Raw genomic sequence first — 15,343 nt, forward strand, 5'->3', positions numbered from 1 at the left:
GGTCCAAGCTGGGTATTGAGACAAGTTGATTAGGACTGGGTACCAGTTTTGGCGGGGCCAGTCCGGGGCAATTAGTATCATCTTTGGTTTCTTTTGTCTGACTTTTAGGAGGACTTTGGGAAGAAGAGGCAGAGCAGGAAAGGCATAAACTGATAGGTTTTCCATAGGATAGCTTGTCCACTTTCCATGCTTGTCTGTGATAAGTCCTTGTGCAGAATCTTTTCAATTGATAAATTTGAGGACAGGCAAATAGATCTATGTCTGGGCTCCCCAATTTCTTTGTTATCATGCTGAAGACTTGTGGATCTAGTTTCCACTCGTAAGGATCCATAAGGTTTCTTCTTAAGTCGTCTGCCAGAGTATTTTGTTTTCCTGGCAGGAATTGAGCTTAAAGATGTATTTGGTAAGTCAAAGCTGTGTCCCACAGTGCCATGGCTAATCTGCAAAGTAGGTATGAGTGCGTACCACCCTGCTTGTTTATGTACCACATAACCGTGGTGTTGTCCGTCTATCAGTAGTTGTCCTGGATGAAGTAAGTCCTTGAAGGCTGTCAGAGCATTCTTAACACCTAGCATCTATTTCTGGTTGATATGCAGGTGCATTTGTTTTTGGCTCCATATGCCCTGAATGCATCTCCCCGCCAGGTGGGCCCCCCAAGCATAGTCTGATGCATCTGTAGTTAGGGTTTGGGTGGCAGGGGGTAGAGTGAATGACAGTCCCTTGTTTTGGTGACATGTCTCTGCCCACCATAGAAACTCCTGTTGTAGGCAGGGAATGAGAGGAATCATTGTTTCCAGACTGTGACAATGTTGACTCCATAAACTTTTTAGGTACCATTGAAGTTTCCTCATATGCAGTCTAGCATATGGAATTAGTATAATGCAGGATGCCATGAACCCCAAAGCCTGCAGAATTTCTCTTGCAGATAACTGGGTTTTTGTTGCCATCTGTTTGAAGTATGTTGTCAGTTGCCTTTGTTTGTCTGGTGTAAGGTAAGCCATCTGGGCAGTTGTATTCAAGCTTGCACCCAGGAATGTAACTGTTTGAGAGGGTACCAGCTGGGATTTCTTTTCATTTATTGTGTACCCTAGGCATGTTAGAAGCCCTTTTACAAACGCCAGATGTTGAAGAAGAATGTTCTTATTCTCTGCTTGAATGGGACGGTCATCCATGTAAGGATAAATTTGTATGCTTCTTTGTCTGCAAAATGCAATTGCTGGTGCCAGGCTCTTTGTAAAGACCCTGGGCGCAGTAGATAAGCCAAAGGGCAGTGCAGAGAATTGGTAATGCAAAAAACCTGCCTTGAAGTGGAGGTATCTTCTGCACGATTCCCTGATTGGGATATGCAGGTATGCCTCTTAAGTCTAGAGTCACTAACCAAGCGTTCCTGTCCAGCATAGGCAGTAGCTGTTGTAAAGTCAGCATTTTGAATTTTGGAATGTCCAGGAATGTGTTCAAAATTGATAAGTCCAGTACTGGACGCCAGGCATGGTCTTTTCTGGGTATCAGGAAAAGTCTTTAATAAAAACCTTGTCCTTTTTCCTGTTCTGGTACTGGTTGAATAGCCCCCATATCCATGAGGGACTAACTTGTTTCTGAGCCTCTGCCATTGATTTTGTGGCAGATCTGGCCAACCGTTTGGAACTGGCAAAGTACGGAAATGAAATCTGTACCCCTGGGATACTACGTTTAATACCCACTTGTCCTGGGTAATTAACTGCCAATTTTGAGCATGAAGTGCTAATTTTCCCCCCAAGGGGGCTGCCAAAGGATAAGCACATGGTGAAGATAGAGGGAAGTCATTGAGACTGCTTACTGTAGGGTTGTGTTTTGTTTCTTCCAGATTTGGAGGTGGAAGCACCCCATTGCTTTGACCTGTAAGAACCCTGTGATTGGTATCTTGAGCCCTTTGAGCACCTGGATTTGCCTTGATCGGCTCTGTTGGGCACAGGAAAAGACCAACTTTTAGTAGGCCAGTGCCTACTGAATCTGGGTGGCTGCACTTGTAAGAAACCTTTTACAGTTTGCATATATTTGGCTTTGTCTTCCACTTTCTTTAAAACCTCGTCTGCCTTATTACCAGAGTATCATGCTGTAAAGGGGCATCCAACAATTTAGCTTTAACATGATCAGGCAGATTTTGCTCCTTGAGCCAGGCATGCCTTCTAATCACAGATCCGGTAAAGTACAGTTGTGTACACTTACCATAAATGTAGATGTTCGAGTGTCTTCACTGTTGCAGTCATCACTGTAGGGTTCTCCCCTGCCGGCAGGCAGTCCTCGGTCGGCCAGAATCCGAAAGTCTGGGTCCGGCGTCGGCTGCTCAGCCATGCTCCCTGATGTCAGTGCGCCAGGAGTACAAAACTGGCAGCCGACGCCATGTTCTCCAGTTTTTCTTGCCCCAGATGTCAGGTGATCCAAAATGAGAATAACCCCATACCCTTTTGCAAATACACCTCAGAAGAAGGGTGAAGAAGGGAACCACACAAAAGAAAAAATAAGAGGGGACAGGAGGGAGGGTAACCCAGACTGCAACAGTGAAGACTCAAACATCTACATTTATGGTAAGTGTACACAACTGTACTATGTTCATCGTGTTTCACTGTTGCAGTCATCACTGTAGGGTTGAATCCCAAAGCAGAATAAAAGGGAGGTGGTCATAAAGCAGAGGGGGCAGCTAAAAGGCCCTGCAAAACAGCAGAAGCAAAGCCTGCCCTAGACTTAGAGTAGAGAGGTAGATTGTAGTGCTTAGAAAAAGTATGCACTGAACTCCAAGTTGCAGCTTCCAAAATGTCTTTGGTAGGAACTCCCCTGAGGAAGGCAGCTGAAGTGGCAGCAGCCCTGGTAGAGTGAGTCCTTATACTCCCTGGGGTCTGCTTTCCATGGTGTGAATAACAAAATCTGATTCCATGAGCAATCCATTTAGAAATGGTCTGTTTTGAAATGGCTTTGCCTTGGGAACTGGAAGCATAAGAAAAACAATTGCTCTGATTTCCTGATGTCCTTGGTTCTGTCCAGGTAAAAACGTAGTTGTCTGTGTACATCCAAGGAATGCAAGATCCTTTCCCCCTTATTTTGAGGACTGGGGAAAAAAGTTGGCAGGTGAATAGTTTGATTTAAAGCCACTTTAGAAACCACCTTAGGCATGAAAGTAGGATTAGTCCTTAAAGACACCCTGTCTTGGTGAAAAATAATGTAAGGTTCCACAGCCATGAGAGCTTGCAACTCTGAAACTCTCCTGGCAGAGGTCAGAGCTAACAGGATGGCTGTCTTCCATGATAAAAACGATGTCAGATGTGACAGAAGGCTCAAAAGGAGGTAAGGTGAGTTTTTCCAAGACATAGTTGAGATCCCAGGCAGGAATGGGTGGAGATCTAGGGGGCCTTAAATTCTTAGCTCCTCTGAGAAACTGTCTCATGAGCTGGTGGGAAAAGATTGGAGGGTCTGTATTATAATGAGCAGAGATAGCAGAGGCATGTATCTTTATGGAAGAGAAGGAGAGACCCTTATGTAATAGGTCTGTCAGATAAAGTAAAATCAGAGGAATATTAGGAATAAGAGGATCCGAATCCTGAGCCTGCATCCAGGTGCAAAATCTTTTCCATTTTCCTGCATAAGATTTTCTAGTGCTAGGATGTCTGGCTTCTAAAATGACATCCATAACCTGTTTGGGTAGGAGAGAATGAATCATAGACCCTGGATTAGCCAGGCAGCCAGGCTGAGAGTTTTGACATGGGAGTGCAGAACCTGACCCTGGTGTTGGGACAGAAGGTTCAGAGTCTGAGGTAAAACCCAAGGGGGCTCCTGAGAAAGGTTTTTCAGTGTTGGATACCAAAACTGTCGAGGCCAATTTGGGGCCAGTAAAATTATCATTTTGGGCTTGTCCTGCTTGATCTTTAATAACACCCGTGGAAGAAGAGGTAGAGGCGGGAAGGCATACCCCGAGAGGTTTCTCCAACTGAATGATAGTGCATCCACTTTCCATGCTAGTTCATGGAATGTCCTTGTGCAAAAAATCTGTAGTTGATGGTTGAGGTGGGATGCAAAAAGATCTATGTGCGGGCATCCCCAGGCTGCTGTAATCATCTTGAATATTTCGGTGTCCAGCATCCATTCGTGTGGGTCTGACAGGTTCCTGCTCAGACTGTCTGCCAGGATGTTTTGTTCCCTGGTAGATACTGAGCTTGTAGGTCCATTTTGCAAGCTAGAGCTGTGTTCTATAGATTCATGGCTAGTCTGAAAAGGGGGTAGGAGTGTGAACCCCCTTGCTTGTTTATGTACCACATAACTGTGGTGTTGTCTGTCCGTATCAGTAGTTGTCCTGGTTGTAGAAGATTCCTGAAGGCCAATAGAGCGTTCTGAACAGCTAACATTTCCTTTAAATTTATATGCAGGTGCTTCTGATCCTTTGTCCAAAGGCCCTGCAGACATGTGCCCTGCAAATGGGCTCCCCATGCGTAATCTGAGGCGTCCGTGGTTAGTATCTGGCTGGCTGGAGGCAGACTGAAGGCTTTCCCTTTGTTTTGAATACATGCTTTGGACCACCAAAGGAATTATTTTTGAAGACAGGGCAGGACAGTGATCTGTGTGTCTAAACTGTGGCAATGCTGGGACCATACACTTTTTAGGTACCACTGTATTTTCCTCATATGCAGTCTTGCATATGGTACGAGAAGGATGCAGGAGGCCATGTAACCCAAAGCCTGCAGGAATTTCCTTGCCGATAGCTGAGTTAGTGACGCCAAGGTTTTGAAAGTTGAAGCCAGCTGTAATTGTTTTTCGGATGTCAGAAATGCCATCTGGGTTGTTGTGTTTAGAAGAGCACCCAGAAAAGTTATCTGTTGTGAGGGTGTCAAATTTGACTTTTTTATGTTCACAGTGAATCCCAGGAACTTGAGAAGATTCTGAACAAATTCTAGATGCTGGAGTAAGACATCCTTGCTGTCTGCTTGAATAAGACAGTCGTCCAGATAAGGGTAAATTTGAATTCCCTTGAGTCTGCAAAAAGCTACTACTGGTGCCAGGCATTTGGTGAAGACCCTGGACGCAGTAGACAATCCAAAGGGCAATGCAGAGAATTGATAATGCCTCGATCCGGCCTTGAACCTGAGGTATTTTCTGCACTCCTGCCTGATGGGAATGTGTAAATAAGCCTCCTTTAAATCCAAAGTTACCATCCATGCATTTTTGCTCAGCATTGGAAGAAGCTGCTGTAGAGTAAGCATCTTGAATTTTGGTATCTCGAGAAAAGTGTTCAAGACTGACAGATCCAGAATGGGTCTCCATGAATTTTGCTTTCTGGGGACTAGAAAGAGCCTTGAGTAAAAACCTTGTCCCATTTCTGAAAGTGGAACTAGTTTTATGGCCCTCATAGCCAAGAGGGCTTCCACCTGGTTTAAGGCCTCTAACCATTGATGTTTTGGTAGATCCGGCCATCCGCTTGGTCTTGGTAGGGTATGAAAATGGAATCTGTAACCTCTTGAAACCACATCCAGAACCCACTTGTCTTGGGTTATAGGAGTCCAATTTAGGTGGAAAAGAGAGAGTTTTCCTCCGAGAGGGGCTTCCAGGCAAGAAGTTCCTGCAGCCCAGCAGAGGGAGTCATTGAGCCTGTTTTCTATGAGCTTGAGATCTGTCCTCTCCACCCCTAGGGGTGGAAGCAGTCCACTGTCTTGGTCTGTAGGAGGTCTGTGTTTGGGGCCTTCCTCGGGAGCGTCTGTATCTACCCCTCTGAGGCCTGTCTGAGTTGGGAAAGGACCAATTTTTAGTAGGCCAATTCCTACTAAATCTGGGTGGCTGTACTTGTAAGAAATCCTTAACCGTTTGCATGGGTTTTGCCTTGTCCTCCATCTTCTTAATCACCTCTTCAGCCTTAGATCCAAACAAAACATTATGCTGAACAGGAGCATCCAGTAACTTAGCTTTTACTTGATCCGGCAAGTTTTGTTCCTTTAACCAAGCATGTCTTCTAATGACTGTGCCAGAGGCAGCAGCCCTACAAGAAGCCTCCAAGGCATCAAAACCACAGTGTAAACCATGCTTCCCTACTTGCTCAGTGGCATGCATTAAATCATGTAATTCCTTATTATCTGCACAAGTGGAAATGGACGTTAGCTTTTGTTTCAAAACAGACAGTAGAAATTGCTGGTATTTCAGCATATGAAATTGACAGTTTAAAGCCCTAATAGATAAAGTTGCAGAAGTGTACACTTTTTTGCCCCATCTTTCTAAAGCTCTGGAATCCTTCTCTGCGGGAATGGGGTTTTTAGCAGAAGCGGCCTTTACCCCCTTAGAGCCCTGAGAAATGGTTTCAGGATCAGCAGTAGGATTCTTGTATAAAAACTGGTGGGAATCAGGAACCCTATAATATCTGTCTGGCTTAACAGGAGCTGGAGGAAAAGAGTCGGGAGTTAAGTTAGCCTCAGAAAAGGCATCATCCACAATATCCAAAATAGGAGGGATAGACAGGGGTCTATGTTGGGGAAGAAGAAGAAAATCCTTAAGTCTTTTCTTAGATTCCGAGTACTCCTGTCCTTCCCAGTGAAAATGTTCCCTCATTTCATGTAAAGTTTCCCCAAAGGAAAAATCCTCAGGGGGAGAAGCTGAAGGAATGGATTCCTCAGCATCAGAATCCTCATAAGGAGGGAAAGAATAATCCTGGTCAGAAGACACTGAAGAAACAGAAGCCTGAACAGAAGAGTCATAATACAATTCCTGCCTTGGCCTTTTATCTGGAGGGGGATGTGAACCCCTAATCATAGTAAGCAAGTCCTCCGCCATCTTAAGTAACTGTTTCTGAGACTTGGGTCCCGGAGCAGAAGAGGCCTGGGCTGTAGTCTTTGATTTGAAAGGAGTCTTTGCCTTTGTCTTTGGCTTTGCCTTTATCAGAAGCTGTGTAGGCCTGAAAACCCCATCGGAAGCCGGTACCTGCACAGCGGCTCCGGACCCATCCGAAGGAGCATTGTCCGAAGGTCCTGCAACTGAAATATTCAAAGGCCTAGTTGGCTCTCGTGGAGTCCGCTTCGCCATCGGTTCAAATGGCCGACAGGCTGCAAAAGCGCCTCACTGACGACGGCCGAACCTGAAGCTGGCTCTGCTTGTTCAACATCATCTGTTTTGAACCTCGGAGGCCTGTCTTTATCCTTGCGTCGTTTGTGAACTCCGGTAGTCGGAAGCATGTCAGACGACATTTTGTAATTAAATCGCCTACCGAAGTAATGAAATGCAAAATCGTACCTTCGTTTAATCGTACATTGATTAAATCTAGCACAAAACCGACAACTAGCTATGTCGTGGTCAGGGCCTAAGCAAGGAATACAGTAAGAATGAAAATCCTTATGAGGTATTTGCTTCCCACATGAAATACAATTATCAACTTTTTCTGACATCGGACTGGAGCAAGAAAAGTTTCAACGGGTACTTAGCTTTGAAAAGGAGAAGAAAGTCTTCGGACTGAAGTGCGTAAGAAAAAATAGTCAGGAGTCAGCTGACCGGCACTTGCGAACTGCTTTCACCGCATGGCAAGAAAGACTGGAGAACATGGCGTCAGCTGCCAGTTTTGTACTCCTGGCGCACTAACATCACGGAGCATGGCTGAGCAGCCGACGCCGGACACAGACTTTGGGATTCTGGCCGGCCGAGGACTGCCTGCTGGCAGGGGAGAACCCTACAGTGATGACTGCAACAGTGAAACACGATGAACATCTGCGGTCCTACAAGAGGCCTCCAAGGAATCAAAACCACATTGTAAAGTATGCTTTCCAACCTGTTCTGCTGCATGCAATAATTCCTGTAATTCTTTATTTTCCACACAATCAGAAATCAACATCATTTTCTGTTTCAATAAGCCCATAACATGCTGTTGATATTTAAGCATATGAAACTGGCAGTTTAAGGCCCCGATTGCCAAGGTTGCAGACGTATAAACCTTCTTTCCCCATCTATCCAGCGCCCTGGAATCTGTATAAGAGGGGGTAAGATTTTTGGCTGTAGAGGCCTTTGCACCTTTGGAACCCTGTGAGATATCAGCAGCAGGATTATTGAATAGAAATTTGTGGGAGTCAGGAACCCTGTAATATCTGTCTGGCTTACTAGGGAACGGAGGTAGGGAATCAGGAGCCATGTTTGATTCCAAAAACACATCATCAACAATGTCTAATACAGGAGGTATTGCCAAAGGCCTATACTGGGGAAGAAGAAGAAAATCCCGAAGCCTCTTTTCCGATTCAGAGAAATCCTGACTTTCCCAATGAAAATGTTCCCTTAAAGTATGCAAGGTTTCTCCAAAAGACTCAGGAGGAGATGCAGATGGGATGGATTATTCTGCATCTGAATCCTCATAGGGAGGAATAGAAAATTCCTGATCAAAAGAGGAATCAGGAGATGGAAACCTTATCTGAAGATTCATAATCAGTGTCTTGCCTAGGCCTCTTAGCAGGGGGGTTTGGAAACCCCTGATTAAGGTAATTAAGTCGTCAGCCATTTTGATCCTCTGTTTTTTAGGCATAGGAGCCTGAGCATGTGGCTCATGCATCTTTTTCTTAGACTTAGAAGATGTTTTTAATCTTGTTTTTGAAGCTGGCATTGGTTTTATATAAAAATGTTGAGGCCTGAAAACACCCTCAGAAGCCAGTGCCTGCTCAGCGGCTCTGGACCCATCCAAGGGAGAGACATCCACGGGTTCAATACTCTAAGAATCTTGCAGCATACCAGACTCCGCATGGGTCTCGGTAGAGGCCTGCGACTCAAAAGTAGCGGCTATCAGGGGCTGCGAAAGCACCTCACTGAGTACCGGCGAACCGGAAACTGGCTTAGGAGAAGCTTCGTCGGTTTTGGACCTCGACGGTCTTATTCTTTGTGTTTTTTGTGAACTCCAGTAGTCGGACTGCTAACCGACGACATTTCAGGGTAATTAAATCTGGATCCAAAATATTTTGAAGCAAAAATATACCGACGCTTAACAGTGCGTTGGTTAAATCTAGCACAAAACCGACAGTAAGGCACGTTATGATCTGGGCCTAGGCAAGGAATACAGTACAAATGAAAATCCTTATGAGGTATTTGCTTCCCACAAGTAATGCAATTATTAACTTTTACTGACAATCGGTAAGGAGCAAGAAAAAGGTTTCCCAACAGGATACTTAGCTTTAGTTGAAGACTTCGGTTGTGAAACTCGAATGCAAAAATTTCAGGAGTCGGTCGACCGGCACTTGCAAACTGCTTCTTCTTTGGGCACCGTACGGCAAGAAAGACTGAAGAAAATGGCATTGGCTGCATGTTTTATACCCCTGATGACCTGACGTCATGGAAGAGGAGACAGCAACCGACGCAGGACCCAAGACTTTGTTATTCAGGCCGACTGAGGGCAACCTGCCAGCAGATTACCAAATGTAATGACTGCAACAGTGAAACACAAAGAACATTTAGTTCCTTCCTGTTTGTTCGGATACCAGACATATGGCACTGTCCATCTTAACTGAACTCACACCCTTGGGGAAACAGTCCTGAAAGTCCTGCAAAGCGAGGAGAACTTTTCTCATCTCCAACATGATGTGAAGATTAACCTCAGTTATGAGCCATTTTCCTTGGACAGTCGACCCTTCAAACTGCCCCCACCTCAGAACAGAGGTGTCCATTTTGACTGTATATGGGGGGGGGGCAAATGATTTTCTGGTGGACACCAGGGGGAACTTCAACCACCACCTGATTGGGAGGGTGGCCTAATGGTTAAGGTGTTTGCCTTACAAACACAAGGTGCAGGGTTTGAGTCTCACAAGGGATTAATTGGCTAGGCTTAAAATGGCTCGCAAGGGCAGTTAGCTTAGTATGAATCTATGAACCTATGAACCTATGATCTCTACACAACTGTCAACATGAAACAGCTTTTGTGGTTAAAAACAAAATCTGAACTTAGGAATGCACAGGAAAGGTATATGACATACTTTGCATGGACAAAGAAGATGGGGTAAACTTTTAAATGTGGCGGGCTTGTAGCACATCAAATAAAAAATGATTAAGTGGACCAAGTGATACATGGCTGTTGTCAAAATATGGGTTTCTAAAACGGTATTCTGATTTGTTGCAAATTTCAGTTATGCACCTAACACTCCCATCGTCTGCATCATATTTAAAGGCAGTAACAAATAAGAATTTCTGACTTTATTTACTGTAGAAAAAATTTCAAAACAGTTACACATCCCAAGATACCTTTACAGAAAAGCTTTATGAAATTGTAAGAGTGAGGGAAAAAAGTTCAGTATTTCACACATGTATTGCCATTACATTACAATTTTCCTTCTCCCTAAACAAAATACTTCTAACTTACCAGCCTCTGGCTTACGCTAATAATATCACCAAAATACTTGATAGCTGGCCTGAACCTTTCCTGCATATCACAGCAGAAAAATGCAGTGGTCGAAGGTGTCAAATTCCCCAAGACTGTCATCTGAAATGCAAACAATAACTCACATTTAGTCATCAGTTCAAGTCTATTCAAGTACTCATCAATAAAGCTGAAGCCTTTTTTATTTGGAAAGAAAATAATAAGCTATCTTCAAACAGGAAAAAAAAGAAGTTATGTTCTTACCATAACGTTCCATGTGGAGTGTTCATCTCGCCTTTGTTCTTACACACGGGTTTGGAGCCGATCCTCGGCTCGAGATAGCAAAGCTCTGCATCTTAGAGAAGCTCGAGACCAGGCTATATCCCACAATCCTCCCTGCCATTACTCAGATCTAGTTTGCAGGCAAACCAGACTAACAATAAACCTGAGGTGCTAAGGCTACATACTGCTACAAATATTCAGAGACACCATCTCACTGACAAATAAACTAAAGGGTAACGAATATACCCTATGAGGTAAGAGGTAATATATACCCGAAGAGGTAAAGACATGTGGACCAGACTCTAGTCCTACTGCTCTTCCAAACACGTGAGGGAGGGAAGGGGGAATGTAAGAACAAAGGCGAGATGAACACTCCACATGGAACGTTATGGTAAGAACATAACTTCTTTATGTGAGAGTGTTCAATCTCGCTGTTTGTTCTTACACACGGGTAGCGTCCCTAGCTCAGTCACCCTGAGTGACTCATGGAAGAACGTTCCTGAGCACAGTGGAACCAAAAGATGTCCTGTCTTTGGAGGCTTTGTCAACCCTATAATGAGCGATGAAAGTATGTGGTTTAGACCACGTGGCTGCTGCACAAATCGTGTCCAAAGGCAGGCGAGCTGCATGAGCCAAGGAAGTGGAAACGGATCTAGTAGAATGGCCCTTAGGTTTGGTGGGCAAGGCCTGATTTGACTTAGAATACACAAAGGCTATACAATCAGTAAGCCATTTAGAAAGCGCACGTTTTGTAACTGCCATGCCCTTTTATTGTCTGCAAATGCAACAAAAAGTTGATCTGTTTTTCTGTAATCTTTAGTCCTGTCCAAATAAAATCTTAGCTGTCTGTGGACATCTAACTTGTGCAGCATATATTCCAACTTGCTGGTATGGTTTTTGAAGAAAGTAGGGAGTTCAATGGACTGATTAATATTTATGACAGAACATACCTTAGGAAGGAAAGACGGATTTGTTCGTAAGGAAGCTCTATCTGGGTGGAAAATTAAGTAAGGTGGTTTAATTGACAGTGCTTGCAGCTCTGACACTCTCCGAGCTGAAGTAACCGCTACAAGAAAAAGAGTCTTCCACGACAAAAACTTCAGGAGGCAAGAAGAGGCTGGTTCGAAGGGTGGCAACATTAGTTGTGACAATAACAAATTTAAATTCCATGGGAATAAAGGGTCTCTGACGGGCGGTCGAAGATGGAAGAAACCTTTCATAAAAGCCTTACAAAGCCTGTGGGACATAATAGAAGAACCGTCCTCACCAACATGGAAGTTGGATATGGCCGCCAACTGTACTCTTAGTGTGGAAGTAGAGGCTCCTTCGTGGAAAAGGATGGATAGAAATTCTAGAACTTTATGTAAAGGAGCAACCAGGGGGTCCAAGTGTTGACTAGATGCCCAGTATACAAAGCATTTCCATTTACTCTTGTAGAGTTTTGTAGTGGAAGCCTTATGAGAGGCAAGTAAAATGCATTGAACTGCCGGAGAAAGTAGATCAGACCTAGCTAGGCGGGGAAGTGGAGCAGCCAAGCTGCTAGTTTGAGGGATAGAAGAGACGGGTGAGGAACTCCCGACGAATGTGTCAGTAGATCTGGTACTGGGTCCAGGATCCACGGTTCCTCTGTTTGATGGGCTCGAAGAAAGGGGAACCATATCTGTCGAGGCCAGAATGGGGCTATGAGTATAATTGTCCTTTCCAGGTTCATGGCTTTCTGAAGAAATTTGGGAATCAAGGGGGTAGATGGAAATGCATATAGGAGACCCGGGGGCCAATCGTGTATCAGTGCGTCCCTGGGGACATCCCCTGGAGGGGGTAGAAGGGCAAAGTCGCTTCTGCATTTGGTATTCATAGGGGAGGCGAATAGATCGCAGCAAGGCTGGCCCCATTTGCGGAAAATTCTTTCCGCCACCTGTAGTTTGAGGGACCACTCGTGAGGTAACAGGATGGCTCTGCTTAACCTGTCCGCAATGACGTTGGATGACCCCGGGATGTGCGTTGCTATCAGAAAGCGACCCGTGGACTCTGCCCATTGCCAAATTCTCATGGCCTCTCTGCATAATGGGTAAGATCTGGTTCCCCTTGTTTGTTTATGTACCAGACTACAGACATGTTGTCTGTCTGAACTGCTACTGTTCCTAGAGGTAGGAGGGTTTGAAAGTGTTGCAATGCCAAGAACACCGCCCTCATTTCCAGAACATTTATGTGCAGGTTGTACTCCATGTTGGACCATTCCCCTTGGACTGTTCTTCCCTGAAAAAGTCCCCCCCACCCTATCAGAGAAGCGTCCGTGGTTATAGTGGCCGTCGGACTCGGTAGAACAAATGGACGACCCATAGTGAGATTCTGACTGGACACCCACCATGAGAGGTCTCGCTTGCAAGAATCTGTTATCAGAATCTCGTGCGTCAGGGGTAACTGCTGGAACGACCACTGCGTGAACAGCAGCCATTGGAGGAGCCTCATGTGCAATCTCCCCATAGGAACTGCAATCAGGGACGCTGCCATGAGTCCCAAAACCTTCAACACCAATTTGGCCGGGGCTTTCTTGCATTGCAGTAGAAGAAGAACCTGCTCCTTGAGGGATGAAGCCCTTACTTGAGGGAGCTTTACCAATGTTAAGCGCGTATCTAGGTCTGCTCCGATGAATGAAATATGCTGTGAGGGCAGTAAGGCAGATTTTTCGAAGTTTATGGAAATCCCTAGGTGGGAACAAAGGTTGACTGTATAGTCTCTGGCTTGTATGAGGCGACGCTCGGTGGTGGCGGTGAGGAGCCAGTCGTCCAGATAGGGAAACACCCGGAATCCTAGACATCTCAAGTGAAACGCTACCACTGCCATGCATTTGGTGAATACCCTGGGGGCTGAGGTGAGCCCAAAGGGCAGGGCTCGAAACTGAAAATGACTGGCTCCCAGCCGGAAGCGCAGGTGATCTCTGGACGGTCTGGCCATCATGATGTGGTAGTACGCGTCCTTGAGATCTATCGAGCACATCCAGTCGTCCTTCTGCAAAAATGGAAGGATCGATTGAAGCGTGACCATCCGGAACTTTTCCTTCTTCACGAAGGTATTGAGATTGCTGAGATCCAAAATGGGTCTCCAGTCCCCTGTCTTTTTTGGAACTAAAAAGAACCTTGAGTAAGTTCCGGATCCTTTTTGGTCCGCCGGGAATGGCTGAATGACTTTTTTTTTTGAGCAGCTTTGAAATTTCTATTGCTGCTGGGCCTCGCAGACGGGATGGCACATCTGGAGACCTTCTTTGTTGGGGTGGAGTAGACAAAGGGGATTTTGTATCCTCTGGTTACAATGCTTTTTACCCAGGAGTCTGAGGTGAGAGTTAGCCAGGCCTGTGGGTATAAAGCCAAGCGACCCCCGACTGCCTCCAGAGCAGGACAGTCGGGCCCCCATTCAGGAGTGCTGGAAAGGCTTACCAGGGATAGGATCCCTGTCGCCTTGGTTCTGCGGACCCACTCTGCCGCCGGGGCAACGTCTTCCATGTCTGCCCCCCCTCTGCCTCTGGGGGGGGTTCACTCTGTGTGGCCTGGAAAGATCCCTGAGTTCTACGGAACCACATTTTTCTGCCTCGTTGCCCTTTGGGGTACGGTCTAGATGGAATGGAAAAACGGACTCCGACAGCAGCCAGAGTCTTTCCCTCCTGCTCACACCAAGTTAATGTCTCTTTCACTTTGGGCCCAAAAAGAGTGGCACCATCAAAGGGGGCGTTGGCGAAGGAAGACTTGAAGGCTTCCGCAAATGAGCACAGCCGCATCCAGGATTGTCTTCGTAGAGCAATCGCTGAAGCTGCGGCTCTACTCGACCCTTCAGCCGCATAGGAGATGAGCCTCATGGACGAGTTCACTATGGAGGTAAGGGTGCTAAGCTGTGCTGTTACCTTATCTGAAACAGCAGCATCTGTGTTACCCTGGAGGGTATCTCCCAGCTCCTTGATGAGATCCCTTTGTAGACGTGTAAAATGTGTCAAATAGTTTAGCGAACGCATGGAAAAAGTCGCTGAACTAAAAACACGCTTCCCGTATCTGTCCATAGTCCTAGAATCCTTATTCGGAGAATGAACAGAAGAGGAAGACTCCGACATCTCCTTTTTAGTGGCTGCAGCCACCACCATAGCGTCAACCGGGACTCCTTTGGTGAGATAAGTCTTGTCCTGGGGGGGGTGGTAATAAATTTGTTTGGTTTTCGAGGGACCGGTTCCACTGTGTCCGGTGTCTCCCACGCCCTTCGAGCAATCAAATCCATTAACTCATCGAAGGGCGGAGTAACCCAGGAGGTAGAAGGTTGAGCACCAAAAGCCTTCAGCAACACCGACTCGTCCTCAGTGGGGGCTAGGGACTGCCAATCACCCCTCTGTTTTAATATCTCCAATATGTCCGCAAATGAGACATCCTCGGAGGGGGATTTTGGGGACCCCTCTGACTCATCCAAGTCAGTGTCAGAAGTCAGAGATTCCTGTGGGGAATCTAAGTGCCTCCTCTTGCACAATCTTTTCCTCGGAACCTCATCGGAGGGGGATTCCGGTGAGGCCTCCGAGGAACAGGGGGCATTCCTCTGGGGATGGCTGAGACAATGGTGCTCCACGCTTTGGATGTGTCATGGGAACAGAAACAGAGAGCGGCTCCTTAAGGGAGGGAGAAGACGCGTCCGATGAAGTGGTTGTCTGTGTAGACAAAACCTTCCTCATAAGGTCAAAAACCCCTGAACCTCGGGTCGAGGACTCCC

The 15,343-nt window shown here is 45.9% G+C and overlaps 1 protein-coding gene across 1 annotated transcript in view; it reads right to left on the reverse strand.

The window, feature by feature from the left end:
• ISOC1 (isochorismatase domain containing 1) overlaps positions 1-15,343 on the reverse strand; it is a 421,932-nt gene that overhangs the window by 340,135 nt on the left and 66,454 nt on the right. The window contains exon 2 of the mRNA XM_044060807.1: positions 10,325-10,444. Within this exon, the coding sequence (XP_043916742.1) occupies positions 10,325-10,444 (120 nt within the window). The remainder of the gene's footprint in view (positions 1-10,324; positions 10,445-15,343) is intronic.

Source organism: Protopterus annectens, chromosome 2.part0, assembly GCF_019279795.1.
Source record: "Protopterus annectens isolate FY-2018-M chromosome 2.part0, PAN1.0, whole genome shotgun sequence".
NCBI classification, from domain to species: domain Eukaryota; kingdom Metazoa; phylum Chordata; order Ceratodontiformes; family Protopteridae; genus Protopterus; species Protopterus annectens.